The 27,308-nt window shown below is 41.9% G+C and overlaps 1 protein-coding gene across 5 annotated transcripts in view; it reads left to right on the top strand.

Moving 5' to 3' along the window:
* Nucleotides 1-450: 450 nt before the first annotated feature.
* The window catches only part of LOC137340745 (platelet-derived growth factor subunit A-like), a 37,457-nt gene continuing 10,599 nt past the window's right edge, over nucleotides 451-27,308 (top strand). The window contains exons 1-5 of one of the 5 annotated variants that reach the window (XM_068003481.1): nucleotides 455-823; nucleotides 1,247-1,524; nucleotides 2,616-2,712; nucleotides 9,975-10,079; nucleotides 17,880-18,067. In XM_068003481.1, the coding sequence (XP_067859582.1) occupies nucleotides 1,465-1,524; nucleotides 2,616-2,712; nucleotides 9,975-10,079; nucleotides 17,880-18,067 (450 nt within the window). In that variant the 5' untranslated portion in view covers nucleotides 455-823; nucleotides 1,247-1,464. Of the gene's footprint in view, nucleotides 1,525-2,615; nucleotides 2,713-9,974; nucleotides 10,080-12,578; nucleotides 12,658-17,879; nucleotides 18,068-27,308 lie in introns of those variants that run through there. The other 4 variants (XM_068003483.1, XM_068003480.1, XM_068003485.1 and 1 more) reach the window with 4 other exon arrangements.

Here is a 27,308-nt window from a genome sequence, read left to right on the forward strand (position 1 = left end):
TCTCCCCCCCCCCACCCCTGTCCCCTCCTCTCCACCGATCACCCCTCCTCACCCACCTCCCCCCACCCTTCATACCCCTCCTCTCCACCCACCACCCCTCTTCCTTCTCACCGAACTCACCCCTCCCTTTGCCCACTCACCCCTCCCTCTCCCCTCCCTCTCCCCTCCTCTCCAACCACCCACCCTTCTCTCTCCCTCCCCACCCCCTCCCCTCTCACCCCTATCCATCCCCCCTCCCCCCTATCCTTCCTCTCCACCCTCCCCCCTATCCTTCCTCTCCACCCTCCCCCCTATCCTTCCTCTCCACCCTCCCCCCTATCCATCCTCTCCACCCTTCTCCCCTTTTTCCATCCTTCCCTCCCACCCACCCCTCCCTCTCCAGGGTCTGGGAAGCTGCCTCCCCACCCCCACCTGAATCTCCGGGTTAGTGGGTAAACGGGGAAGCTGTGGGGTTAACGGGAGCAGAGTCAGGCCGCAGCTGGGATCACAGTTCTCTTATTTTTTTTTAAAAAAAACAAAGGAACACTACGCCCATGCAGCGAGTGCGAGAGATCACCCTGTGCCCAAGGACACAACACGCGGCACATTAGCAACTCTCCCTGGGCGGATACTGTCTGCGAGACGCCTCTCTCTCTCTCTCCCTCTCTCTCCCCCAGTCACCACCAAGCCGGCGACGTGATGTGAAGCCAAATAGTGAAGCCGTTTCATTCTGCAGCTCCTTGCGAGGTTGTACTTGGGGGCAAAAGGGGACTCGACAATCCAGCCACTGTTCTTTTGTCAGCCGAGAGGGATCATTGGCCGGTCGGAGAGGCGAATCGGGACGGTCTCAATACTTTTTTTTAATATGTATGTTGTACAAAAAGTCTCTCCTCGCAGACCGTGTGGGCTCCAGCCGCCCCCTCCGCCATCCTACAAACGGCAGGAATTAACACCTTCAGCCGAGAGGAATTGAGAGAAAAGAAAATCTAAAAATATATATATATTTTTAAAAAAACTACACACACATAAAGTTTTGTCAGTTCAGGACTTTGCATTCTGGATTTTTAAACGGGATCATTTGTTTGTTGAGAGCGAACGCTTTTTAAAAAAAAGAAATAAGTTCACTTTTATTATTTTTTTCTCTCTCTTCCCATCCCCTTTTTTTTTCTGAGCACCAACCTCGACCAGACAGGTGATGGGCGTATCAGTACGGTGCAGTGTTGACTCATGGGTTTTTCTCTTTGGTCTGATCTAAACAAATATGCAGATCTACCGGCTGGTCGACTCCTAATGCCAGAGAGAGAGAGAGAGAGCGAGCGAGAGAGACCACGGCAAGGAAACGTACAAATCAAATGTGAAACAATATATCCTCACACACTAGTTACTTTCCCCGAGGGATGGTACTGAATTTCATTGCGACAGGGGCGCTGCTTAAGCTCCTAAATGATCGATTCTTCCTTTTGGACAAACCTAAACTGAAACGAAATGAGAGCTACAGTTTATTTCACGCTCGGCTTTTGCTACCTGACTTGCGTGTATGCTGAGGTAAGCGGTTGTTTTTATTATTTTATGCACAATAAGCGTTAACCTGTTGCTTAGAGCACTTACTGTACATTTTTAAAAAACTGATAGCGGATGTTTATTCTGCATTTTAAAAAAAAACATAAATGAAATCTACGCTGCACTTTGAATCCGTGCATTCTGAGCCCTGCTACTGTGGAAACTTAGCGTTGGGTGTTTAGTGGATCTGATTGCAAATTTTCTTTTTATTCCTCTTAGTCAAAATTCGGAAAATGTTTTTTTTATTCCCCTCAGGGAAGGGATATTTGTGCGATGTACTAAGTTGGTGCATGACAGCATTTTTTGCGGCAGGTCTCGGCTTGTGTTCTGAAGCCACTACGGTATTCAGTAACAGTTTTTTTAAAAAAAAGGCAAATGGATCGTGAACAGAGTGGTGACTTTTAAAAAAAGACACCACACTGTAAGATCTAGAAGGGGGGAGAGGAGAGAGAAAAAAAAACAGCACAGCAAACTACAGTTATCGCTTAAAGTCTGTGTGTGTAAAGTACCAGCGTGGCTGAGAATCTCTGAGAGTCTCCTGTTGTGTGTGTGTGTGTGTGTCCCTTATCAATGTAACAGGCTGTTCAAAAGTCACAAGGAAGCAAAAAAAAACGCCAGGTGCTCCACCATTAGCCCAGTAACTTTTGCTGCACTTGATTTGTCACTTGTACATTTTATTTGGCGACTCGTTGTGAACCAGTGAGAACGAGTACCTGCCTCTGTAATAGTGATTTCCAAGAGCATTTTGTTCCACTGTCGGTAACTTCAGAGCTGTTGACTATGTGAAGCTCAGGCTGAGTAACATTACCTAAACGGAACAGTGCTCAGCAGCCTCAAGGGCGCACTGCTTTATACCCCATTCCTGTCCCATTACATTTCATGTGTTCCAGACTGTACGGTCAATTGCTGGTCAGGTCTGTACTAATAAACACGGCACTTTATATACACGTAAAGTTTATCCAAAACTTGGAAAGTTTTTTTATAAAACTTTTCGCCGCCAAGGAAGATGCGCAGTTCGTTTTGTCGATGATTTTCCTTTACGTTTCTGTTCGCTTATTTGCCTCTTTTACTTCAAGGAAGCAGAATTTCCCCCAGAATTGCTTGAGAAACTGGCACACAGTGATATTACCAGCATCCGCGATCTTCAGCGCCTCCTGGAGATTGAATCCGTAGGTAAATTATGTTTGTGCATATATATATATATTATACCCTCTTTGTCTCACATATGGAACCACATTATTGCCTTGAAACAGTAAATCGCACATTTCACAATGGCTGTCATGTTTATGAATTGTTTTTCGCGTAATAAAAACGAGTCTGCGGGGGGTCAGAATCCAGTCATAAAAGCAAGGCTCACGCAGAGAGACAGCGAGGCGACCAGCGACCCCTGAAATCGCCCTGTAACATTTCTACCCTCATATATAAACCTGGGCATCGCTTTCAAGGGACAGAGTACTCTGTTTCCACCCCCCCCCCAGAATTGTTGAGGGCTTGGAGCTGCATTCTTGGATCCAATCCATGATGGCACGGCGCGTTCCCCATTCCACAGTGAGCCAGCACTTGACTGATATCTGTGGTGTTTATATTGCATGCACTGACCAGATTCTATATTTGCATAGACGGTTGTTGTGTGTCATGCGAATTACGAGCGTCAAGCTGACAGCAAGCACTCCAGACGCCCTCACAGTAACGGAAATCAGCATATTGATGCCGTTTAACCAGAGAAAAACCTGTTTTCCTTAATAATGCAAAATATACTTTATTTGTATTAACGTGTCTTAGAAGTCGACAGTAGACTCCCTCCCCCAACCCCCACCCCGACCAGCTATTTATGGAGAGCATTCAGAAAATGTTATGGGATAGTCATAACAGTCAGACACTTGCAGACAGCTCAACTTCAAAAGCAGTTTATAGTTAAAGTTTTATTGGGATTGTAATGAAAGGCATCAAATTGTGCAATAAAAACCTGTAAAATTATAAAACTGTGTCTCAGGAACAGCAATAAACTTTTATTTACCAAGTATAACATTTTAGTGGGAAACAGCAGAGTGGCCATTCAAGTCCACTGTTCGTGGAGCTGAAAGTATTTGCTCACCTTATCATGGAGCATTAACATATCCTCTCCATCTATGTGCTGTTTTAAATAGGCCAGGCCAGCAGAAGCTCTACCAACACAAAGCAATTAATTTTACAGACTTTTGGTCAATTAAATGGAATTAACCTCAACCAAGTATTTAAGAGCAGCTTTTTAAAATCTTTGTGCAAGACAGAAAGAACTTGCATTTATATAGCGCCTTTCACAACTGTGGGATGTCCCAAAGCGTTTCACAGCCAATTAAGTACTTTTGTCACCATTGTATGGAAATGGCAGCAGCCAATTTGCGCAAAGCAAAGTCCAATAATAAGCAATGAGATAAGTGACCAGTTAGCCGGTTTTAGAGGTGGTGTTTGAGTGATAAATGTTGACCAGGGCACCCTGCTCCTCTTCAAAATAGTCTCATGGGATCTTTTACATCCACCTGAGAGGGCAGGTGGAGCCTCGGTTTAAGGTCTCATCCAAAAGACTGATGAGCTCTTGCTACAGTGTCAGTATAGCAAATTAGAATGAAAACCCGCACATACGGCTAAGAATTCCTAGCATTCTCTGAAGTGACATTGTAAATACATTCATAAAGATTTAACTCTGTTCAGTATAGTTAGCAAAATTGTAAACACATTCTAAAAGATTGGATATTTTTAAAAGCACATGATTACAGTTTCACCAAAAATGCCAAACAGGAAGATATTTTACAATGTCATAACACAGTGTTTTCTTTCCCTCAAAGGCGGGGGAGGGGGGGGGGAGTGGGGCGTGGGGAGAGGGCGTGAAGATACCCAGTTAAGGCACATGTTCTGTGCAATAATACCCTCCTAATGGAACAATCATCCATCAAACTCCTCTGTTCTGGTCATTGCAAATGTTGGTAAATAACACAGCGATGGGGTCTTGCTTATCCGTTTTTATTTTCCTTTTGCTATCTGAGCAGCTTCGGACTGAACATAAACAGACCTGAACACGTGGACAGGGCACAAATGACTGTTAGATCAGTCAGTTGCAGGCTTATGCTGCCGGTTTTTGAAGTGACCTGCAAGGTGACCAGAAGCAAGCGTGCTTTTTTGAAACTGATAATATGTAAAAAAAAGGTGTTACATTTCTGTTGGACAAGTAACACATCTGAGTGGATATAAGCAGAGCCCTGATATGCTTTCATATGTACACAGTAGCTGTTAGAACATAAGAACATAAGAAATAGGAGCAGGAGTAGGCCAATCGGCCCCTCGAGCCTGCTCCACCATTCAATAAGATCATGGCTGATCTGATCCTAATCTCAAATCTAAATTCATGTCCAATTTCCTGCCCGCTCCCCGTAACCCCTAATTCCCTTTACTTCTAGGAAACTGTCTATTTCTGTTTTAAGTTTATTTAATGATGTAGCTTCCACAGCTTCCTGGGGCAGCAAATTCCACAGACCTACTACCCTCTGAGTGAAGAAGTTTCTCCTCATCTCAGTTTTGAAAGAGCAGCCCCTTATTCTAAGATTATGCCCCTAGTTCTAGTTTCACCCATCCTTGGGAACATCCTTACCGCATCCACCCGATCAAGCCCCTTCACAATCTTATATGTTTCAATAAGATCGCCTCTCATTCTTCTGAACTCCAATGAGTAGAGTCCCAATCTATTCAGCCTCTCCTCATATGTCCGCCCCCTGTTGACATCAATGACATGCACAAGATGTAATGTTAACATAAACGGTAAGAGTAATTGCAAGTTAGTAAAATTCATGCACACAGAAATCCTGTAACAAAAAGATAAACTAAATTGCCTGACCTCAATGAACAGGAGTGGAGTAGAGAAACAGATTGATGGCACACCCTAGCAGCTAACACAGACTAGCTGGTAACTGCTAGAATCTGAAAAATAAATGTACAGGAAACTTTCAGGGGAGTACCTATAGTCAGAGCTGTGTGCTCTACTTGAAGTTCCCCCAATGGTACAGTTGGTAAACACACTATCTGAGTGTAGAACTGAACTAAACTGATGAGTGATACCCCAGGTTTGATCCCTTGCCTGTGCTCAGCTAACTGATCTCAGCTATGGCAGCAGTAGAGTCATTGCACTATACCTGAACTTCACCCCCCCCTATCCCCCCCCAGGTTGGCAAGGAGAAAATCACACAGGATTCACATCTCTGATCTCGGTCCAGCGACTGCTGCTGGAAGTACAGATGTGGCTGAGGACAGGATCAGACTTGGCTATGATTCTCCCTGATGACAAAATGGGAACTGCAAATAGCATTTTTGAGTTTACTAAACATTGGAGAATAATTGCTGTGAATTTGCCTGTCATAGATCAATACTATAACATTCCCAGAAAATTAAATATGGCCATATTTAGTTTATATTCAGTCCGAAGCTGCTCAGATAGCAAAAGGAAAATAAAAATGGATAAGCAAGACCCCATCACTGTGTTATTTACCAACATTTGCAATGACCAGAACAGAGGAGTTTGATGGACCGATTGTTCCATTATGAGGGTATTATTGCACAGAACATGTGCCTTAACTGGGTACCTTCACGCCCCACCCACCCCCCACCTTTGAGGGAAAGAAAACACTGTGGCTATGGCCATTTGTAATTTATAATTTAGTAAGTTCTGCAACAGTACATTTTTCAGTTTATAAATTATATTTGCTAAATGTGTAGCTGCCTTATAAGCAAGAAATTGCTGATAATACGAGGTCTCTATTCGTTAAAACTGTATTAGTGCTGGTCCCCTGATAGGTTAGAGGGTAAATGCAATTCCCAGTGTGGCACCGAACTACACAGATCAGAAAAGCCCCAGGTTTGATTGGTCTGAGCTGGGTTAGTTGATCTTAACTGTGGCAATGGTCAAGATGCCACAACAGGGCTTGTGTGTTCTCTGGTCAGGGAGGTGAAAAATCAGTCAGGATTCCTGTTCCTGATTTCTATCCAGTAACTCCTAGAGAGTGCGTGAGTGAGCATCTTGTGTGTTTGTACGCTGTGTGTGTGTGTGTGTGTGTTGGGCAAGGCCAGGTTGGGCTCTGCTGTGACTCGTTCACTTTCACTACAGTCGAACAGCCTGCCAATAGTTGCTGTCAAAGTTCACAGGAGAAGAATGGCACTTGGGCAAGGTACTGGCGGGTGCCCAATACCTGTGAATCATAACCCAGCAATAATCAGTGCATTCATGAGAGTTTCTTAATCCCATTTAGTGCTATCTGTTTCTTAACCTTTTCCATTACTTTTGTAATTTATTTTCCTCCTCTTCAATCTTACAGTGGTCAATTTGTTAATCACTGATTTGTTCACTTGTTTAGTTATGCTACTTAAGTCTGTCAGCTTTTCTATCTTTCATCTTTGTCATTCTGTTTCCCCAACTCCATCTTCAGTTCTGCTTTGTCATCTTGAGCCTGTTCTGTACTACTGCTGTGGCCAGATATTTTAAAATAATTGCACATGTTTTCATGTCGAAAGTATGTTGTGTGGGTGATTTCTAATATGAAGACAGATCTGTGTGTGTTGGTGATACGGGCCGTGACCTCCATCCTAAAAGCCCCCTTTCGCTGGACTTGTCAAGTTTACAAGAAATGAAGGGGAAACTTAAAAGTCCCTATAAAACAACCACCTTCAATCGACTTCTCACATCTATCACAATTGTTAGTACACTTTTACAGGAGACTTCAACCGTGGACTATTAGTGGTCATAAATAGATAATGCAGCACACCATCCCCAAACTAGCTTTTCACAAGTTGTGGGGCATTGACAGAGGTGCTGTACATTTTGCTGACCAGTGAAACTTGAGATATTCTGCTGAAAAGATGGTTATAATGGCTCGTTGGCTAAGCTTGTGTTACCATTCATTCTCAGTCATGATCACTGGTTGAAGATTACTCATGGTTTACATTCCAGTGGTACATTGTAATGTCATTTTAAATCATCTTCAACACAGTATTGCTCTTTGTGTTAGACTTGATCAGTAAATGTGTACACCCACTACCTAATTTCGCTGATTATGAATTTGACATATAGCACAAAGACTGTTGATTTCTGAAAGTGAAATGTGTCAGAGATCTGATGAATTGCATTAAATACTGTGTCAGTTCATATAAATTAGAGTAATTTATTGAAGTATTATGTCACAGAACATAATTTAAGGACAACACGAATATTTACCCCTTTCCCACTTTTTTCTTCTGAAGGTACTCTCTCCTTGCTGGGCTCTGGTTCCACAGGTGCCAGACACCCTGCAGTACTTCATCCAAATGGCCACTCTTCATGTGTGAACCCAGACAGTGAATCTGTATTACAGCTAAGCCCGTTCCTGCCCTTACCAGGCAACCGTTCCAAAGATGGGTAACGATCAGGAATGAGATTCTCCTGCCCCAGCACAGGGTCATTGAAACTAATTGCAGCATTCCTACTGTTGTTTTAGCTGAGATCAGTAACTCAGCACCTACCAGGAATTAAAATTGAGACCTTCTAGTTTGTATGGCTCAGTGCCAAATTACGTGGTACTTATACCGACTAAGCCTTAAGGGAAGCCCCAAAAACTGTTTCTGACTTTTTTAAAAGTTAGATTTTTCTCTGTAGCATTTGACCATAAACCATTGCCTGTGTCATGCATAGAGGAAAATTGAATGGAGAGGGTTACACGCCCATAACAGCCTGTCTGATTTTCCTCTGTGCACTCCACCCTTGTGATACTTTACGCCCAAGTGCTAAAGAGAAAAATCTGAACTTTGGTATATTACATAGAATTTTACAGCACAGAAACATTCGGCCAAACCAGTCCATGCCAGTGTTTATGCTCCACAAGAGCCTCCTCCCTCCCTATTTCATCTTCGTTATCAACTTATCCTTCTATTCCTTTCTCCCTTATCTAGCTTCCCCTTAAATGCATCCATGCTATTTGCCTCAACAACTCCATGTAGTAGCAAGTTCCATATTCTTACCACTATATTAGCCATTGAATAAAGTGCATTGCATCTTAATAGAAAGTAATTAAACAGAATATATATATGAAGGTTCTAGACAATTAATATTTTGAATTTCATTCCAAGTTCAGTATTGTAATAGTGGGAATAGATTAAATTGCCTATTTTAATGCAGTAAAAGGCATTTCTTTTGTGAGGTATTTTTCACTTTTTTCTTCACAAGTGAGAAATACCTCACACAAGAAATGCCTTTTACTGCATTAAAATAGGCAATTTAATCTATTCCCACTATTACAATGCTACGTTGCACTATTAGTGCAACGTAGCACTTACTGAATGAAGAAGTCACGAAATAAGCTCTCACAAAGCTTCATAGGAGGTGAAGACATAGGAGGTGCTGGGTTTGGTCCCTGGTTTGTGCTGAGTTAACTGATCTCACCCGAAGATAGCGGTTAAGGATACTTGGACTGGCTGCAGCATCCCTGTGTTGATGAAGGGAGAAATCAGCCAAGTTTGCCGCTTGATTATTATCCAGTGACCCCTTCTGGAAGTGTGTGTTTAGATGTGGGGAAATCACGTATGATGCCCTCTTCCTTCTCCCTCCCCAGCTCACTATCAAGACTCACATGAAGAATGGCTACTTGGGCAGCTGGGTGTGGAACAGTTAGGGTCTTCAGGGGAGAAAATCGGAGAAAATAATGATCTCAGTGCAGAGAAAATAACTCATTGAATGCTATTGGTGAATAAAAGACAACATACAGTTGACAGTAGACTCCTGACTTTCATTTCCTGAGTCAAGACGCCATATAATATGGTGTCCATGAATTACTTAGTTATTTTCTCTACTGTAATAAATAGTAGCCTTTAACTTCTAGCCTGCAGTAATTCACATATATAAGTTAGCACAAATCCACAGATTATGAATACTCAAAGGAGGATTATGCACTTGGCCATATTGCATGGTTGTGTACATTAACCATTGAAAGTTTATTGTAGCTCCCATGATGGCTTAGTGGGTAAATGCATCACCTGGTGTAGTACTGAAGCAAACAGACCAGGAAGGTCTCAGGTTCCATCTTTGGTCAATGCGGAGTTCGCTGATCTCAGCCAGGCAAGGATAGAAACACTGTAATTGTCTTCAGCATTCCTGGGCTCTGGCTTGGCAGCGTGTGTGTCTGAACACCAGGTGAGGGTAGGATTGGGCTTGGCTGTGATGCTCCTTGTAGTTGAATAGTATGCCGGACTGTTCATTGTTGTGCCTCGTTCGTGAATTGAGATGGGATTACCTGTGAGATATGAATCATATTCTGTGATTTCCTATTGCAGGAGTGATGACAGTCAACTTCAAGTATTAAAATATGTGTGTTTATCACTAACATTGTGCTTGTACATCAAAAGATATGGTTGTTCCAACATGTTCTGTTTTCCTTGTATCACAGGGGATGATGATCATTCAGAATCTAATTTAAGGTCTCACAGTATTAATGCAATAAAACATGAGTACACAAAGCGCTCAGCACCTATACGGAGAAAGCGAAGTATTGGTAAGTTCAGTTTACCATTTTATTTGTAACAAATCCTCTAAGTATAACTTTATTTTTGTGACGCAGTGGTGTCTATTTTGATACACCTATCAGTTTCTTACTACAGTGATATACCAGGACTATTAACAATGTGAATATGGAAGTGGTTACAATCAGTGAACTATTCTTCATTATTGTTTTGCATCAGGCAATTTAATTCAGCATCGCAGAATCGCACAGTGGTAATGTGATTCTGATTTTGTTTTAGGAATCAAAATAGCAAATTAGATCAGATGTGATTTCGGTTGGGAGATTTCAGTGTGACTTGGGGCTTTGCTTGATATTTAAAATAACCCAGATTCTTAGCTCACGTTCCCTTAGTTGGGGGTTTTAGGTGAGATTTTTCTGCAATATATAATGGGTGCACTGATCTTATGGAATAAAAGTGAGTTGCCACTGTTGTTCAAGTCATGTGATATGACTGTTGAAACTAGCTATCTGTCGCTGTTCTCACAACCCCCCCTAAAACCACACAGAAAATGGACTTAAGCTGCTCTGCACAAACTGCACCTGTAAATGTTATCTGGAACAGCTCCAGCTGCAGTTTGGCTCAAGGACATAGCACACCTTGGGGTTGACTTAATATTGACAAGCTTCTCTTGCTGTTTATGCTGTTATCTGAACTCCTCGATGTTGCTGCCCTGCGATATCCTGTAAGGAATTTCAATAGAACCAACATAAAAAGAAAGCAATGACAAAAGAAATACACAATGTGTAGGTTTTCTTTGTTTTTCTAATTTTCTCCCTTCTTGGTATGGTTCCATCCACCCTCCAGTAAATCTCCAAATGACCATTCCTCATGTGTGAGCCTAGATAGTGATTGTTGGTAGGCTGTAACACCATGGGGCCGTCACTTGTCAGGCTGATCCTGCCTCACCTGATGTCCACATGACATACACATTGTAGAAGGCTCCCTGGATAGCAAATAGAAGCAGGGGCCCAGCTGATTTTTCTTTCCCCTTCCCTAGTCCGGTTCCACACTAAGTGAGCTTACGCACTGAGCCATCGGGGCAGCATTTGCAAATTTTCTGTACCTTGCGTACAATGCGATGCTATCCAAGCTTTCCCCTGTGTGTCGGACCCCGTGAAAATATGACACGCTCCTCGGGACCCCCCCAACTGAATTAACTTCCCAGAAGACAATGGGGCAAATTCATCAAGGCTGCACATCCAGAGCAGAGCCTCACTAGACAGGAGCGTTAGTCGGAGATAGGATTATAATGCTATAGCACTGACTCTCTAACCCATGCTCGCAACTAGTGAGGCTCCACTTCAGGAGCACAGCCTCTCTGAATTTGCTCCAATGCCAGGTACCCAAAGAAAACAGTACTGTCATTACAGAAAATAGTTTATTGGTATACAACAGAAATAACGTGCCAGAAAGTCAACAAATGCAGAAAAATTGGCTTCAAGGACCCCATCAGATTTCATCACAGACCTCCATTTAAAAATTTATGATCTTATGTGACACTGGTAAAACAAACAAGGATGCAATGCCGACTGGACAGAAAACACAGTAAAGCATAAACAAGGCATGCCATTTTCATTTATCAAACTTTGAAAGTTCATAATACTTGAATTGAAGTCACATTGTGTATTCAGTTTAATTTAATGTGCAAACTTACTGCTCCGTTACTTTGCCTGTTTCGATTCTATTTTACGTTTGTATTATTTATAGATTATAGGGGTGATTTTGCAATCTTTCAGCACCAGTGCAGAGTCGTGCTCGCGGGGAGAGAGGTGTCAGAGAATCAGGAACACAGTGATGTAGCCCTATCTCTGACCTTCAGTCCCTGCAAGTGCAGGATCGTCGAATCAGCATTTGATGATGATAATAATAAGGAATAGAAGTGTCAGGATGCAGTAGATGCATCATGTCAGGGCACACAGTATTGCCTGTGAGTCCCCACATGGTGAGTCTCTTGTCTACCGTAAACCATTAGGGGGGAAGGTGCTGGTCAGAGAATAAGTCATCTCAGCACATCCTAGCAGTCAGCTTATCAGGAGCATTGGCAGAGGACTGCAAACAGGCTGCCACCTCAGCAGGGAAGTCTATATAGTGCGCAGACAAAATAAAATAACTTAAAAACTGGAAAGAAGAAAGAGAAGCAAAGTTCAGTGTGTTTCAAGGCTGTAACCTATCTTGAGATTGGATTCAGATGACATTGATAAGTCACTCGATCTTCGTTCTCACTGTTTACAACGTCACCAGGGCCTGTGGTTGTGTTCCCACCTTGCATCCGGGTATCCATTAACCTACATATAATCATGGTCTTTCTCAGCAAACATTGCAATTCAACACGTGGAACAGATTGCCTGATTTTAAAACATAAAAAGAAAGGTTCTTTTAGAAATATAATTCCTTGTTGGTGTTTACCATTCACAAATTGCTACTTAAAATGGACAATTAAATCCTGTTAGCATTTCTTTAATTTTCTTTTCTCCCCTCCTCTCCCGAAGGCACTGACTCAACCTGGGGTACGGCTCCATGGGTGCTGGCAGCCCTCCGATAGCCAGTCTTCATGTGCGAGTCCAGATAGTGAGTATTGGCAGGCTATTTGACCGCCAGGGAGCATCACAGCTGAGCCTGATCCTGTCCTCACCCGACATGCACACAAGAGCCCCTCCAGCAAAAGTCACTGGATAACGATCAGGAGCAAGAGCCTTGGTCATTTCCCCCCCCCCCCCCAGCCATAGCAAATTCTTGCACTATGACCGTTACCCCAGCTGAGATCGGCTAACTTTGCACAGACTAGAGATTGAATCTGGGACCTTCTTGGTCTGTATGGCTCAGTACTATCCTGGATAGCGCATTTACTGACTGAAGTCACTGGTTTATCCCAGACCAGACTGTCCTTTTCACGTTAGTTTATCTTAAAAACAAAATGTAGCACCAGTATTCTAAAGCACAGACAATTAGAGGGTTATACATTCAAATTGCTGAATATATTATGCGTTATCCTAGAAATTTGTAGTGTGATGATTCAGTTGATTTATCCATGAGAAAAAAAATGTCAAAACAGCTAGTTATCGATCGTTGTGTTATTAAGCTAAACTTAGTCCCACTATAGTGTTACAATAATAGATTCCAAGCCCTGCGTTTAAACCTGTGGCATTTCAAAAGAACATATTTTAAAACTAGCACACTTACTTTTGTAGCTGGTGTAACTGCTGTTTTTGTAGCCCCTCCGTTATTTAGACAAGAATAGATCCTTTTAGTACATAAAGCAACAATATTTAACTTTTTTTTACCCTTTAAGGCAGAATGAAATATGAAAAATTTCAAAAGTAAATGGTCATTTATTAATATTTTTTCCCCCATAATGTATTTTTCTACAACGCTCTGTTGTTTAGTGCACTTGGAACATACTATGGAAAATCTTCCTTCAAGCAAACCTGCCCCAGTAAATTCCTTAAATTCAAATTCATGTCCCAGCGTGTTGCAGAGTAGCTGAAGATACATTGCACTTCTGCAGAACTTGTTTATATCTGCATCCATGTATCCAGAACAGTCAAATAACTTAAGACTGTTTTCTGTCAGCTATAAGGATTTTCATTTGTTACGTTCAAGCAGACGGTAACTGAGCTGCAGGAGTAGACAAAACTGGGATAGACGCCCGCCCTGGCTGATAATCAACTGGAATATAGACTAAACTGCTATGACATTTAATACATCCATGTATACTAGAATAGTCCATAGAGGCATTTATTGTACATAGGTAGTGTGTGACTTTTTTGAAGTCCTGAATAATCTAACAAAATTTAAGACAGACATTTAGTATTATTTGCACTGAACATTTTTTACTTGCATCCACTTGGCCAAAAGGTGAAAGCTTGCCGCAGGAGAGCAAAACTTTGTTCTACAAAGCTTCTCGTTTCTGTACAGTGGTTGCAAAGACACTGTAAAAATGAAAGTTGGGCAAACCCAGAGTAATCTGGGCCAAAGTCAAGTCAACTGTCTGGCTGTGGCCTGGCTCGGGGTTATTAGAGAGAGAGAAAAATAATAATGGCTGATATAAAACAGCACAGGAGTTGTTGTACTGATTTTATGCATCTAGATGTCACTATTGTGCCTCTAAATTCTAAATTGTGGAGTGTTTCTGAAGTTTGTTCGTGACATCCAGTGGCAGTGAAAGGATCTTTACATTTATCTATCCTATGGTCTCATTAATGGTCGGTTGAGTGTAGATGTTGATAACTTACAGAGGAATCGAAAGGTTTCTGATTTACTTTACCACACATCTCCCTCTCCGTTCCGCCCCAATTTTCACCACTCCTCTCCTGAACGCTAATGTTGGGGTGAAATTCCTTTGCTGTTGAATGTCCACCGGTGGCTATTTTTCATGTACAAGCTCAGTGAGTGGTGGCAGGCTATTTAATTGGGGTAGGGGAAGGGAGTATGACCAAGTTCAATCCTGTGCTCACCCATGCGCACTTTTGCAGCAGGATCTACTGGATAGTAATCAGGGGTGGGAACATCAGCCAACATCTTTTTTTTCCTTTCCTTCCCAACCGAGGGTGCAGAGATAAATTGTAGCATCTGTCCTACCCCATAAAATCAGCTAACTCAGTTCACTTTTAACAGTCACTTGGACAAGTGTGGATTAATTAAGGAAAGCCAGCACGGATTTGTTAAAGGCAAATCGTGTTTAACTAACTTAATTGAGTTTTTTGATGAGGTAACAGAAAGGGTTGATGAGGGCAATGCGGTTGATGTGGTGTATATGGACTTCCAAAAGGCGTTTGATAAAGTGCCACATAATCGGCTTGTCATCAAAGTTGAAGCCCATGGAATAAAAGGGGCAGTAGCAGCATGGATATGAAATTGGCCAAGTGACAGAAAACAGAGAGTAATGGTGAATGGTTGTTTTTGGACTGGAGGGAGGTATACAGTGGTGTACCCCAGGGATCGGTACTAGGACCACTACTTTTCTTGATATATATTAATGACTTGGACTTGGGAGTACAGGGCACAATTTCAAAATTTGCAGAAGACACAAAACTTGGAAGTGTAGTGAACAGTGAGGATAATGATAGACTTCAAGAGGACATAGACAGGCTAGTGGAATGGGCATACACGTGGCAGTTAAATTTAACGCAGAGAAGTGCAAAGTGATACATTTTGGTAGGAAGAACAAGAAGAGGCAATATAAAAGGGATGCAAGAACACAGAGATCTGGGGGTTCATGTTGAACTATTTCTACTGGCCCGGCTGCTCTAGAATTTTCTCTGCTTACATTGAGAGACGGATGCAGAATAGCAGTAGCAACCTGAAACAATAGTTGTTCAGAAGTAGCAATGGCGTCTTTGAGCTTCTGGTCACACACCTTGCCTGATGTTGGGGTAGGTCCCAGTGGTTAAACTTCATAACTGCCCTGTACATGTGGATTGAGAGCTCAGCTCGTCCACAGCTGGTGAAATGGAAACCAGCTACATTTAACGTTGACAAAGTTGGATATTCACATTATTGCCTCTGGCAGTGCTTCATCTCAGGATGCTGCTTCCTTCTAAGGCAATGCTGCAATATAAATGTGGCAAACTGCTTTAAGAGGCAGCAAGACCAACTTCATGAAAGAAAGAAAGATCTTGCATTTATATGGCACCTTTCACAACCTCAGGCTTTACAGCCAATGAAGTACTTCTGAAATGTAGTCACTGTTGTAATGTAGGAGGTGCGTTTGCATGGGGTCTCTTGAGACGGCATTTTCAAGTTTGATCCAAAATCCTTTTTTAATCTATTCACCTTTTTTAATCTTGGAAAGTATAACACATATAGTTTAAATAGAGAGGCGTGGTTTAGCAAAAATAAAAACCAAGTGACGTTAAACCATTCATCCAACACGCCCAAAGGGCAAGTAAAGAATGATGCATCCTCACCTAGTTATTTACTTTGCAATAAACTACCGTATGAATTTTCTTTATATTGTGCAATCTGTGCCTTTCATGTTGAGGGCTTTGAGTTCCTTTGTTTAAAGATAAACATTGTTCTGTACAAAACTGCTTCTATAGGGGCAGGTAGGTGTGTGGAGAAACATGGATGAGATGGCCAATGCTAAGCCAGTATGAGAAGCTGAAGGTAGGCAGAGAGAGAATGAAACACCTGCAGCATGAAATGGCTTCCCCCGAAGGCTCGGTGGGTAAATGCATCACCCAATGTGAGCCATACAGATCAGGAAGCTCCGAGGTTTGTACTCAATTAGCCGATCTCAAGCCAAGGAGACAGTTGGGTTCTCCAATATGCTTCCATATTTCGGGGCTATGGAAGGGAAAAATCAGGCAGGGTGCCTGCTTCTAATCACTACCTTGTGACTCCCAACGAGGAAGTGCTTGTGTGTGAATGGGTTTGGTCTGTCAGCATGTATGAAACCATAACCCAGTAGTAATTAGCACCTTCGAGAGTAGGGTGGGAAGAACTAACGAGAGACAAAAAACAAATATGTAAAGAGAGGGACAGGCTGGGGAGAAGGAAGAAGGTGGGTTGGAAAGTAATCTGCGCACATCTGCAGTGAAGTAAGCCACTGGAATGAAAGCAGAGCTTCTCCGACCACATATGTGGTGTAAGTTATGAATGGCACACTTCCATTGTATGGTTTCTGGGTGTGATTGTAGTGGTATGCTAGCAAGTGTAACGTGCACAGCCCTGCTGGCTGAATAAAAAGGTAATGATTAATGCATTTTAAAGTTTTTCTGTACTATAATAGATTTGTTGAGGGGACTTTATACCTGAGTATTGCCTGCTACTCATCAGTCTGCATACTGCAAGTTCTTGCAACATGTAGATTTTTTTTTCCTGTAATTTTTTTATTGGTTGTCTTTTATGTTGTTGCTTCGGCCATTTTGCATATTGTTCATGATCTGACCCACTTCACCTGATGCCACTCAGTCCAAGGGTAAACCAGTGTGCTTGGATTGAAATTAGGAAAACATTTTTTTTGTTTATACTTAGCAATAGGCACTAAAGGGTGAATTTCAGAAGTGTCTTAGGTATCATGCTTGATTTTGGGCTTGTATGTAAACATGCTTGCCCAAGCCAGCTCAGGACTTCTTAGGTCCATTTCTGTGTGGTGTTTGTCAGTTTTCCTTCAAGTAAAATATTGAATAACAACCTCATTTAGCAATGTTAATTAATGTTTAATAGTATGGGGTGGCTTCACAGAAAAATGCACTGCTTCATGTGGTACTGAACCATATAATCGAGGAAGGCCCCAGGTTCGATGCCTGGTCTATGTTGCGTTAACTGATCTGAGACAGGGACACGACAACTGGCCTCATGTGTCCTGGGTGAGGGAGAGGAAAAATTAGCCAGGTTTCCTTCTGTTGATCTCTCCAGTGACTTCTGCTGGAAAGTAAGGGTGTCAAGGTGAGGATGGGATTGGATGTGGCAATGAAGCCCCTGACAGTTGAATAGCCAGCTGACACTCACCATTAGGCTCATACACGAATGGCTAGTTAGGTATATGTTTGCTGGTACTCACGAACCCATACTCCCAGTGAGTCTGCAGGCAGGAGGGTGAAAAAAGAAGAGAAAATTAGGAGAAGAGTACAAGAATAACCAGATAAAAGGTTTTAGCTTATTTTACAAATAAGTTTTGCCAACAAGTTTCCCCTTTGTGCTCAGAGTTAATATTTTGCTGACGTTGAATTAAGTTTATTGATTTGAATTTTTTTTCTGTTTTAAAAATGCCTTTGAAAGTTCAAAGGAAATTGTCTTCAAAATTGATTTGCACCAGCACTCAAACCTACTTTGTTGAAACTTTTCAGAAGAAGCTGTTCCTGCAGTATGTAAAACAAGGACTGTCATTTATGAAATACCTCGCAGTCAGATAGATCCCACCTCTGCCAACTTCCTGATATGGCCAGCTTGTGTGGAGGTCAGACGCTGCACGGGCTGCTGCAACACTGGCAGCGTCAAATGCCAGCCTTCCCGGATACATCACCGAAGTGTCAAGGTGAGGAAAAGAGCTTAACAGACTGGGTTGCAATTGAATTCCACTCATCCATAATCTCATCTTATTCTGGACGGGGGGGGTGGGGGGTGGAATTGGAGACGATCCATGTTGGCACGGGCTGTGTGAAAAATAACTTGACTTCATCTTGTCCATCTTTTAATAGTCTCAAAGCAATTTTAATTGGTTCTTTTAAGGTCTGGAGAATACATTTTTGAAAAAAAAATAAACAAAGATATGGTCTGTCTGTTTTTGGCACAAAGTGAATTAAATGGAAACTAGCTAATTTATATCCCACAGTAGTTTAGCTGTTAAAGGGGTGGGGAGGGGAACCTCCAATTTGATCAGCATCTTTATATATTTTAATAGGAGTTAACTTTGCACTTCAGATTATTATTAACAATACAAGAGAAAATGATTTAAGATTTTGTGATGTTCCAGCCAAAATTAATGGATCACAGAGCTGTTATATTTGTGTGGACTGTTCATGATATTGAAACTCAACTGGTGAAACAAAACATTTAATTTTTTAATGTGAAGTACCAGAAATACCAAAGATCAGCCACAGAACACAATGTCCATTGTGGGTGTCTTAAACAGACCCCACTGTTCCAATCGAAATGGCAGGATGGGAGCGTATTTATTTGTTTTTTGAATGATAAATTACCATATGGTCTTTGATGTAATTAATTGTGTTCAGATTTGAATAGAAGCATTATTTTTGTGAAAATGTATCTTTCGATGAATGCTGGTTTCTGTCAGAATTGGGTGATTGCTGTTGTTAGTGCAAAGAGGAGGTAGTTTCCATGGCACATGACTCATAAACAGTTACATACGTGGGCCATTCTTGGAATGTAAGCTCAGTTCTCCTTCAGTGACCATATTGTGACAGTTGATTGCTTGTAGTGCCCTTTTCTGTGCTGAAATTATTAAAAGACTCAATTTATCGACATAAAAATAGTTAGTGACTTAGGCAAAATTAGAATAATTCAGATAAAATGCCGTAGAATGTCAAACAGCAGCAGCCAAGTGAGCTTCTATGCTAATAGACATTTCTTTTTGCCAAGCTGTGAATTTGATAAGGGCAGTGGTTTTTAATCTCCGCATAAATTAACAAATATTTTCCATCTAGTCATTGAATCAGCTAATTAATCTTGGGCAACACATGTTGCTTAACTGTGTTCTAAAAAGGAAATCAGAAATTGCTTGTTAATCATACATTAAATATAATTCCTAGACTTTGTCAAACTTTATCTGGCGGTCACGACAGCTTTAGCTCTACACTATTTATACAATTTTATAGCATGCTACGTAAGAAAACACAAATACATCTGGTTAAATACCAGTTGAGATTACTTAAATAAGGGCCCAGGTGTTTTAGTGGATGATTGTACTGCCCCCTGTAGACTAGACCAAGAAGGTCTCCGGTCTCTGCTGGGTTCGTTGTTCATAGGTGGGGTTCCAGTAGGAACGTTATATTTGGCCTTAGCACCTCTGGGCTGAGGAGGGGAATAACTCAGCCAGGGCCTCTGTGCCTGATCGTGAACTAGCGACTTCTTGCTGAAGTACTGATTTGGTGATCAGGAGAGGATGCTGTCGGCACTTGTTGGTTCGACTTGCGTGTGAAGAATGGTGACGTGGGTGAGGCATAGGAAGGTGACTGACACTCAGAGCCTTATCCCAATATCAGTTGGCAACTCCTGAAGAGGAGAAAAGAAATTGGAGAGACAACGTTGCACAAGCTTGAAAAAAGCCTAAGAAAATTGCTATTTTTTCTAAGTGCAAGGCGAAGTATTACCTAAAATAGAATGCCCGGTGCTAAATTTTCCCCGGTTTCTTTAGTTAACCCCTGTATAGTTGGTTGGGGGTGGGGGGGGAGCGGGGGCAGATCCTGAGGAGAAATTGATTTTGTGGATTAATGTTACTGTAACAGCTCACTGGTATGCATATTCTCTGAGAAATTCTTCCAGAAATGTACTGTAACCATGTGGGTTAGGTACAGAGTAAAGCGCTCTCTACACCTTTATGCTAAACCGTCATAAATCACTGGTTAGGCCCCAGCTGGAGTATTGTATCCAATCTGGGCACCGCACTTTAGGAAGGATGTCGAGGCCTTAGAAAGGGTGCAGAGGAGATTTACTACAATGGTACCAGGCATAAGGGACTTCAGTCATGTGGAGAGACTAGAGAAGCTGGGGATGTTCTTCTTAGAGTAGAGAAGGTTAAGGGGAGATTTATAGGTGTTCAAAATCATGAAGAGTTTTGATTAGAGTAAATAAGGAAAAACTGTTTCCAGTGGCAGAAGGGTCGGTAACCAGAGGTGACATGAGGAGACATTTTTTAACGCAGCGAGTTGTTATGATTTGGAATGCACTGCCTGAAAGGGTGGTGGAAGCAGATTCAACAGTAACTTTCAAAAGGGAATTGGATAGGTACTTGAAGGGGAAAATTTGCAGGACTATGGGGAAAGAACAGGGGGAGTGGGACTAATTGGATAGCTCTTTCAAAGAGCCGGCACAGGCACGATGAGCCAAATGGCCTCCTTCTGTGCTGTATCATTCTATGATTCTATGTGGCAAGTTGTTGGGATAGATATGCAGTTAAGAACTTTCTATGTTACAATGATGGTTTTGCTTTGTTTTCTGCCAATTATGTGTGTGTATATGATTAGATTCTTTGGTCTGTTGCTACAGGGGTCTAATCATATACACTGTGTACATGATTAGACCCTTCTAGCAAAAGACCTAAAAGCTATGCCTGTTCATTGCCTGTAAAAAGCTGGACCAATGACTTGACTCCAGTTGTTAATTATAGTCTCCATCGCAGCAGCAGGTGTTTCAAGGGACACATATCAAGAATTTTATTGTGTTTTACTATGCTTTGACTTGTAAAATGAACTGTCTGAAGTTCTATATAAATCTTCTTCCTCAAAACTTCTTTGCCTAAAGGGAGCACAAGAGTCTCAGTGTTTTCAATTTCAGCCAGTAGACACTCTGACTATCAGGATTCTTGCATTCAGGGTCAACAAATATCATGTCATTTAAAAAATAATATTTTATTAACAGGAGAAATTGGGTAGTTGATTGAAATGGTAAAAATATCAGTCTACGCAGAATAACAAATGGTGAAGCTTCACACGTTGCTCCTGTCTGTGGAGCTCTCCGAGACGGTATTGTCAACTGGATCTCTGTCCCTTATGTGTAGGAGCTTAAATGCAGAGTTAAGCATCACTTGCTGAACCAGGTTTGCTGGATCATGCATTAGGCTATGGGAAACCTGTTCCCTATTGGCACCCAGCATAATTTTTCCAAGTCCCTTTTGTGCTCCAAACAACCACTGGAATCAATTTAATCAGATAATTGACTTGAGAAGTCGAGGGCTAAGGTCCATAGTACATGTTACCATTAACAACGACAACAACCACCATTTATATACAGCCTTTAACATGGTAAAACATCCCAGGGCGCTTCACAGGAGCGATTATCAAATAAAATTTGACACCGAGCCACATGAGGAGATATTAGGACAGGTGACCAAAAGCTTGGTCAAAGAGGTAGGTTTTAAGGAGCGTTTTAAAGGAGGAGAGAGAGGCAGTGAGATTTAGGGAGGGAATTTGAGTTTAGGGCCGAGGCAGCTGAAGGCACGGCCGCCAATGGAGCGAAGAAAATCGGGGATGCGCAAGAGGCCAAAATTGGAGGAGCGCAGAGATCTCGGAAGGTTGCAGGGCTGGAGGAGGTTACAGAGATAGGGAGGGGCGAGGCCATGGAGGTTGAAAAGAATAAGAGGGAAAACCAGATAAATTGAGAAGTAGTGGTTAGGTAACACCAAGCTTGTGTTTTAAAAGCCTGTAGATTGTAGGAGGGAGAAAAGACTTATGGAAGGCTAGTAATTCTGCAGTTCTAAGGTCCAGGGGGAAATGTAAGTCAAAGCACAAGACTATGTGATACATCTAGGAGTGAAAATATTTTAGGATAGTGTATTTGTAACTTAGAAGGAACAAGAAAAGAACATTCAGAGGAGCAATGACCACAATATATAAATAATGTGGTTGTACCTTGCCAGCTAATTCCTAACCCCCCACTTCCAGAAAACTGTGTCTGAGTAATTTTATATATTCTATTATTGCAACAGTTTGGACTGATTTTCAGTTTACCGTCAGTTTGAAAGGATACAGAAACTTTGTAGATTGTAAAGAAACTTCAAGCCAAATTCCATAATAATTAAAATTGAGACCCGCCAAGCCCTCACATTTACCAGTGCACACGCACATACCAAATCTTAAACACACACAGATAGCAAGAGCAGCACTGAGACACTGGTGGACAAGTCTCTGCTTCCATTTGGCCAACTCCATCAGCAACAGCAGGTTTAGGACCTGAGAGGCAAAAGAAAGGGAGGAATTCACAAAAAGCTAAGCTAATGCAACAGCTAAAACCTAAAAGACCTCACAGTTAAACCTCAGACAATTGCCTAAACCATTAACAGCTTAAAGACTGCTTTACTGCTCAAGGCTATTTCAGAAGCAAATGGATGTGTTATGGAGAGTACAAGCAAGTGCTGAATACCTTCTGGTTATTTTTTTGAACTAAAGATTACTGCATCAGTCACAAATCTTCCGATTTACACAACCCACTCTCCAGTCCAAATTCTAAGCTTCTGGGGCTCATCTGTTTAATAGCTTTTGTACTGCTTACCATTTTGTGTGTGTGGACATACATACATGATTTCCCATATCGTGCTCACAGTGAGCTAGAGGATATGCTTGCTTTCAGGGTTGTTATCAACAAAGTGTGACAGGGATGTGTTATAGGAAGTAAGTATTGACACAAGGAAGTATGCACTATAAGGAAGACCTTCCTGTATAATGCATTAAACGGCTTGTGTGTGGCACTTACTTTGTAAGCACGAAGCCTTAAGAGATGTGAACACGGGTTGGAAATATGCTTACAATGCTATAGCTCGGATTCTCCAACCCACACTTGAATCTATGCCAGCAGCAGAGCCTCACAAAATATTACCCGTGTAATATACTTGTACGCCATTGGGTTGAAATTGCACTATGTGATATTAGTAACAAATCATAGAATCATAGAATTATTACATGCATTTACATGTTCAAATGAAATTCCTCCATCCACCATTTTAACCCAAAATGTTAATATAGCGGACAAAGGAGTTTCACATGAATGGGTTCATGACTAATATTGAAAGGCACAACCTATGTCTTGTGTCTTTGAAGTGTTTTGTGGCTAATACGGTATTTATATCATTTGCTGCACTGTACTAACCACAGCGTTCAATGCCCCCTCCAGTCCCATTCGGATCACATGAAGGTATCATATCAAGTTATTACAGCATTTCTCATCATAAATGGAGCCCGAAGCAAATTATAGCACAGAATGAATCAGTTAATGAGAAAACCATTTTGTGCTTAAGTTATAAAACTGAGCATTAAGTAGAGTGAGGAGTGAAGTAGTTCAGAACAATGCTTCTGTTTTTTTTAAAGACAGTGTGTTCACCATTTGTAAGACATCTCCTATCATGCAGTGTTTCAGTAAACCTGATCTGCAGTTACTGCCACTGAGTTAATGGTCAGCCATGAACCACTTGGTAACTGTGTCAAATCCACAGCAAATGCAGCTAAGATAATTAGAATGAGGTCTTTTAATAGTCTCTGGAAAATGGCAGGATTAATTCACTCCTCATATTTTTTGATATGGTTATGGGTAGTGATTTGTCATGGGAAACTTGCTCAAACATCACAGGGCAGTTGCAAGTAACATTGGAAAAATCTTAGGATTTGGTTGAAAGGAGAGGTATGATGCTTTTATTTTGTAAACATTACATCCAAAGGAAAGGTGAGTATTATTTCTTACTCCCTTTGCTCCTGCTGCCCAGATTAGCTAGGCCTATACATCAAAGTTCAAAGCTTCACGACACACCTGCTCACAACTCCAGCTGCTGGGACCAACACAGATCCCAGATGAGACTTCCTTTTTGTATAAGATGTTTTATTTTGATCACCGCAGCTTCCACAACGCTGATCTCAGCGGCATTGGCAATCAGATCACCGGTGGTGTGTGCATACTGCCGTTAGTACTCACCTCTGTAGCCGGGAAGGGTGGGGTTCATGGCAATTCATCCATTCAGCTCCGCTCCGCTCTGCTCCGCTCAAAATGACGTCAAATAATACAGGATAATACAAAATGGAATATCCTTCTAAACCATCTCTTCTGGTATCAGCGTCCAGTGACTGGACTTATGAAAGGGTGCATGGCACCATCTGATCTTGTTAGAGGAGCAAAGGAATTGAGCAGTAAGCTGATAGACAATTGGAAAAAACATGGTGGTTGTAAAAGCTGGAGGTTAAGGGGAAAAAAAGAACTTACATTTATCTAGCACCTTTCACATCCTCAGGATTTTCCAAAGTGTTTCACATCCAAAGAATTCCTTTTGAACTGTAGTTACAGTTGTTTTGTAGCCAATTTCTGCACAGGAAGAACCCACAGCAGTAAATGGGAACATAGGAACAGGAGTAGGCCATTCAGCCCCTCGTGCCTGCTCTGCTATTTGATAAGATCATGGCCGATCTGTGATCTAACTCCATATACCCGCCTTTGGCCCATATCCCTTAATACCTTTGGTTTCCAAAAAGCTATCCATCTCACATTTAAATTTAGCAATTGAGCTAGTATCAATTCCGTTTGCGGAAGAGAGTTCCAAACTTCTACCACCCTTTGTGTGTAGAAATGTTTTCTAATCTCGCTCCTGAAAGGTCTGGCTCTAATTTTTAGACTGTGCCCCTTACTCCTAGAATCCCCAACCAGTGGAAATAGTTTCTCTCCATCCACTCTATCCGTTCCCCTTAATATCTTATAAACTTCGATCAGATCACCCCTTAACCTTCGAAACTCTGGAGAATACAACCCCAATTCGTGTAATCTCTCCTCGTAACTTAACCCTTGAAGTCTGGGTATCATTCTAGTAAACCTACGCTGCACTCCCTCCAAGGCCAATATGTCCTTCCGAAGGTGCGGTGCCCAGAACTGCTCACAGTACTCCAGGTGCGGTCTAACCAGGGTTTTGTATAGCTGCAGCATAACATCTGCCCCCTTGTACTCCAGTCCTCTAGATATAAAGGCCAGCATTCCATTAGCCTTATTGATTATTTTCTGCACCTGTTCATGATACTTCAATGATCTATGTACCTGAACCCCTAGGTCCCTTTGGACATCCCCTGTTTTTAACTTTTTACCATTTACAAAGTACCCTGTTCTATCCTTTTTTGATCCAAAATGGATGACCTCACATTTGCCTACATTGAATTCCATTTGCCACAGTTTTGCCCATTCACCTAATCTATGAATATCGCTTTGTAATTTTATGTTTTCATCTACACTGCTTACAATGCCACCAATCTTTGTGTCATCGGCAAACTTAGATAAAATGAGATAAACGACCAGATGGTCTGTTTTTGGTATTGATGGTTGAGGGAAGAATGTTTTGTTGGGACACAGGATAACTCAATGCCCCTTTTCGCATAGTGTCACAGAACCTTCTATATTCAACAGCCTTGGTTTAATGTCTTATCCATAAGACAGCACCTCAACAATGTAGCACAACAACAGTACTCCATTACAGTGTCAGCCTAGATTATGTGCTAAATTAGGGATTGAATCCACAAATTTGTGATTCAGAGGTGTTGTCAACTGAGCCAAGCTGACATTAATAGTACGACATTCAGCAGCTGAAATGGGAAATTTAATCATACAGCTTGGGTAAAATCACACTTGTACAGTAGGTTACAAAAATTATGGATTTGTCATGGAATGTTATGCCATAACAAACCACTACTTTAACTATAGTCATTGCTCCTTATAAATTTTCCTCTTCTTGTCCCTCTAAAGATATCTTCTCGAAGTTTTCAAATCGAGGCTCATCACACTGTCTTCCACTTTTAACTTAATATTTTCTCGCGCTCAGCTCCCTCAGCCTTCCCTTCCTGCTGTAATAGGCTTTTGCCTAGGTGTCTCAGTATAAAAAATCCATATGGTTATATCATGGACTTAAATAGTTTAGATAACATCAAATTAATTAATTGTACTCTTTCATCCTTAATAATAGTGGAACAGGAAGTATAATATTTGTTATAAGGATTATATAAGTCCAGTGCAACAAAAGCAAAATACAGCGGATGCTGGAAATCTGAAATAAAAACAGAAAATACTGGTAAACACTCAGCAGGTCAGGCAGCATCTGTGGGGAGAGAAACAGTTAACGTCGATGACTTTTCGTCAGAACTCTAGTGCGTTGTTTTTGCCCATTGGCAGACACTTGTGGCCGTGTAGGGTTCAGCAAACTTTTGGAGATTCTCACTTCATTTACATTACAACAGCTTCTGACTTCAGTTGCAGAGCTATAATTTAAATTGTGACGGAGGGATGCCTGTGTTGCCAGAGGAGTCAAGAACCACCCCGGAGGAGATCTTCTGAATACCATGACAGTATTGGTGGGAGTGACTACCGCACAGTCCTCGTGGAAACGAAGTCCCGTCTTTGCACCGAGGACCCATCCAACGTGTTGTGTGGCACTATCACCGTGCCAAATGGGATAGATTCAGAACAGATCTAGCAGCTCAAAACTGGGCATCCATGAGGCGCTGTGGGCCATCAGCAGCAGCAGAATTGTATTCCAGCACAATCTGTAACCTCGTGACCCGGCATATTCCTCACTCTACCATTACCAACAAGCCAGGGGATCAACTCTGGTTCAATGAGGAGTGTAGAAGAGCATGCCAGGAGCAGCACCAGGCGTACCTAAAAATGAGGTGCCAACCTGGTGAAGCTACAACTCAGGACTACATGCATGCTAAACAGCGGAAGCAACATGCTATAGACAGAGCTAAGCGATTCCACAACCAATGGATCAGATCAAAGCTCTGCAGTCCTGCCACATCCAGTTGTGAATGGTGGTGGACAATTAAATAACTAACGGGAGGAGGAGGCTCTGTAAACATCCCCATCCTCAATGATGGCGGAGTCCAGCACATGAGTGCAAAAGACAAGGCTGAAGCGTTTGCAACCATCTTCAGCCAGAAGTGCCGAGTGGATGATCCATCTCGGCCTCCTCCCAATATCCCCAACATCACAGAAGCCAGTCTTCAGCCAATTCGATTCACTCCACGTGATATCAAGAAACGGCTGGGTGCACTGGATACAGCAAAGGCTATGGGCCCCGACAACAT

The sequence above is a fragment of the Heptranchias perlo genome, chromosome 22 (genome assembly GCF_035084215.1).
Source record: "Heptranchias perlo isolate sHepPer1 chromosome 22, sHepPer1.hap1, whole genome shotgun sequence".
Classification (NCBI taxonomy): Eukaryota; Metazoa; Chordata; class Chondrichthyes; order Hexanchiformes; family Hexanchidae; genus Heptranchias; species Heptranchias perlo.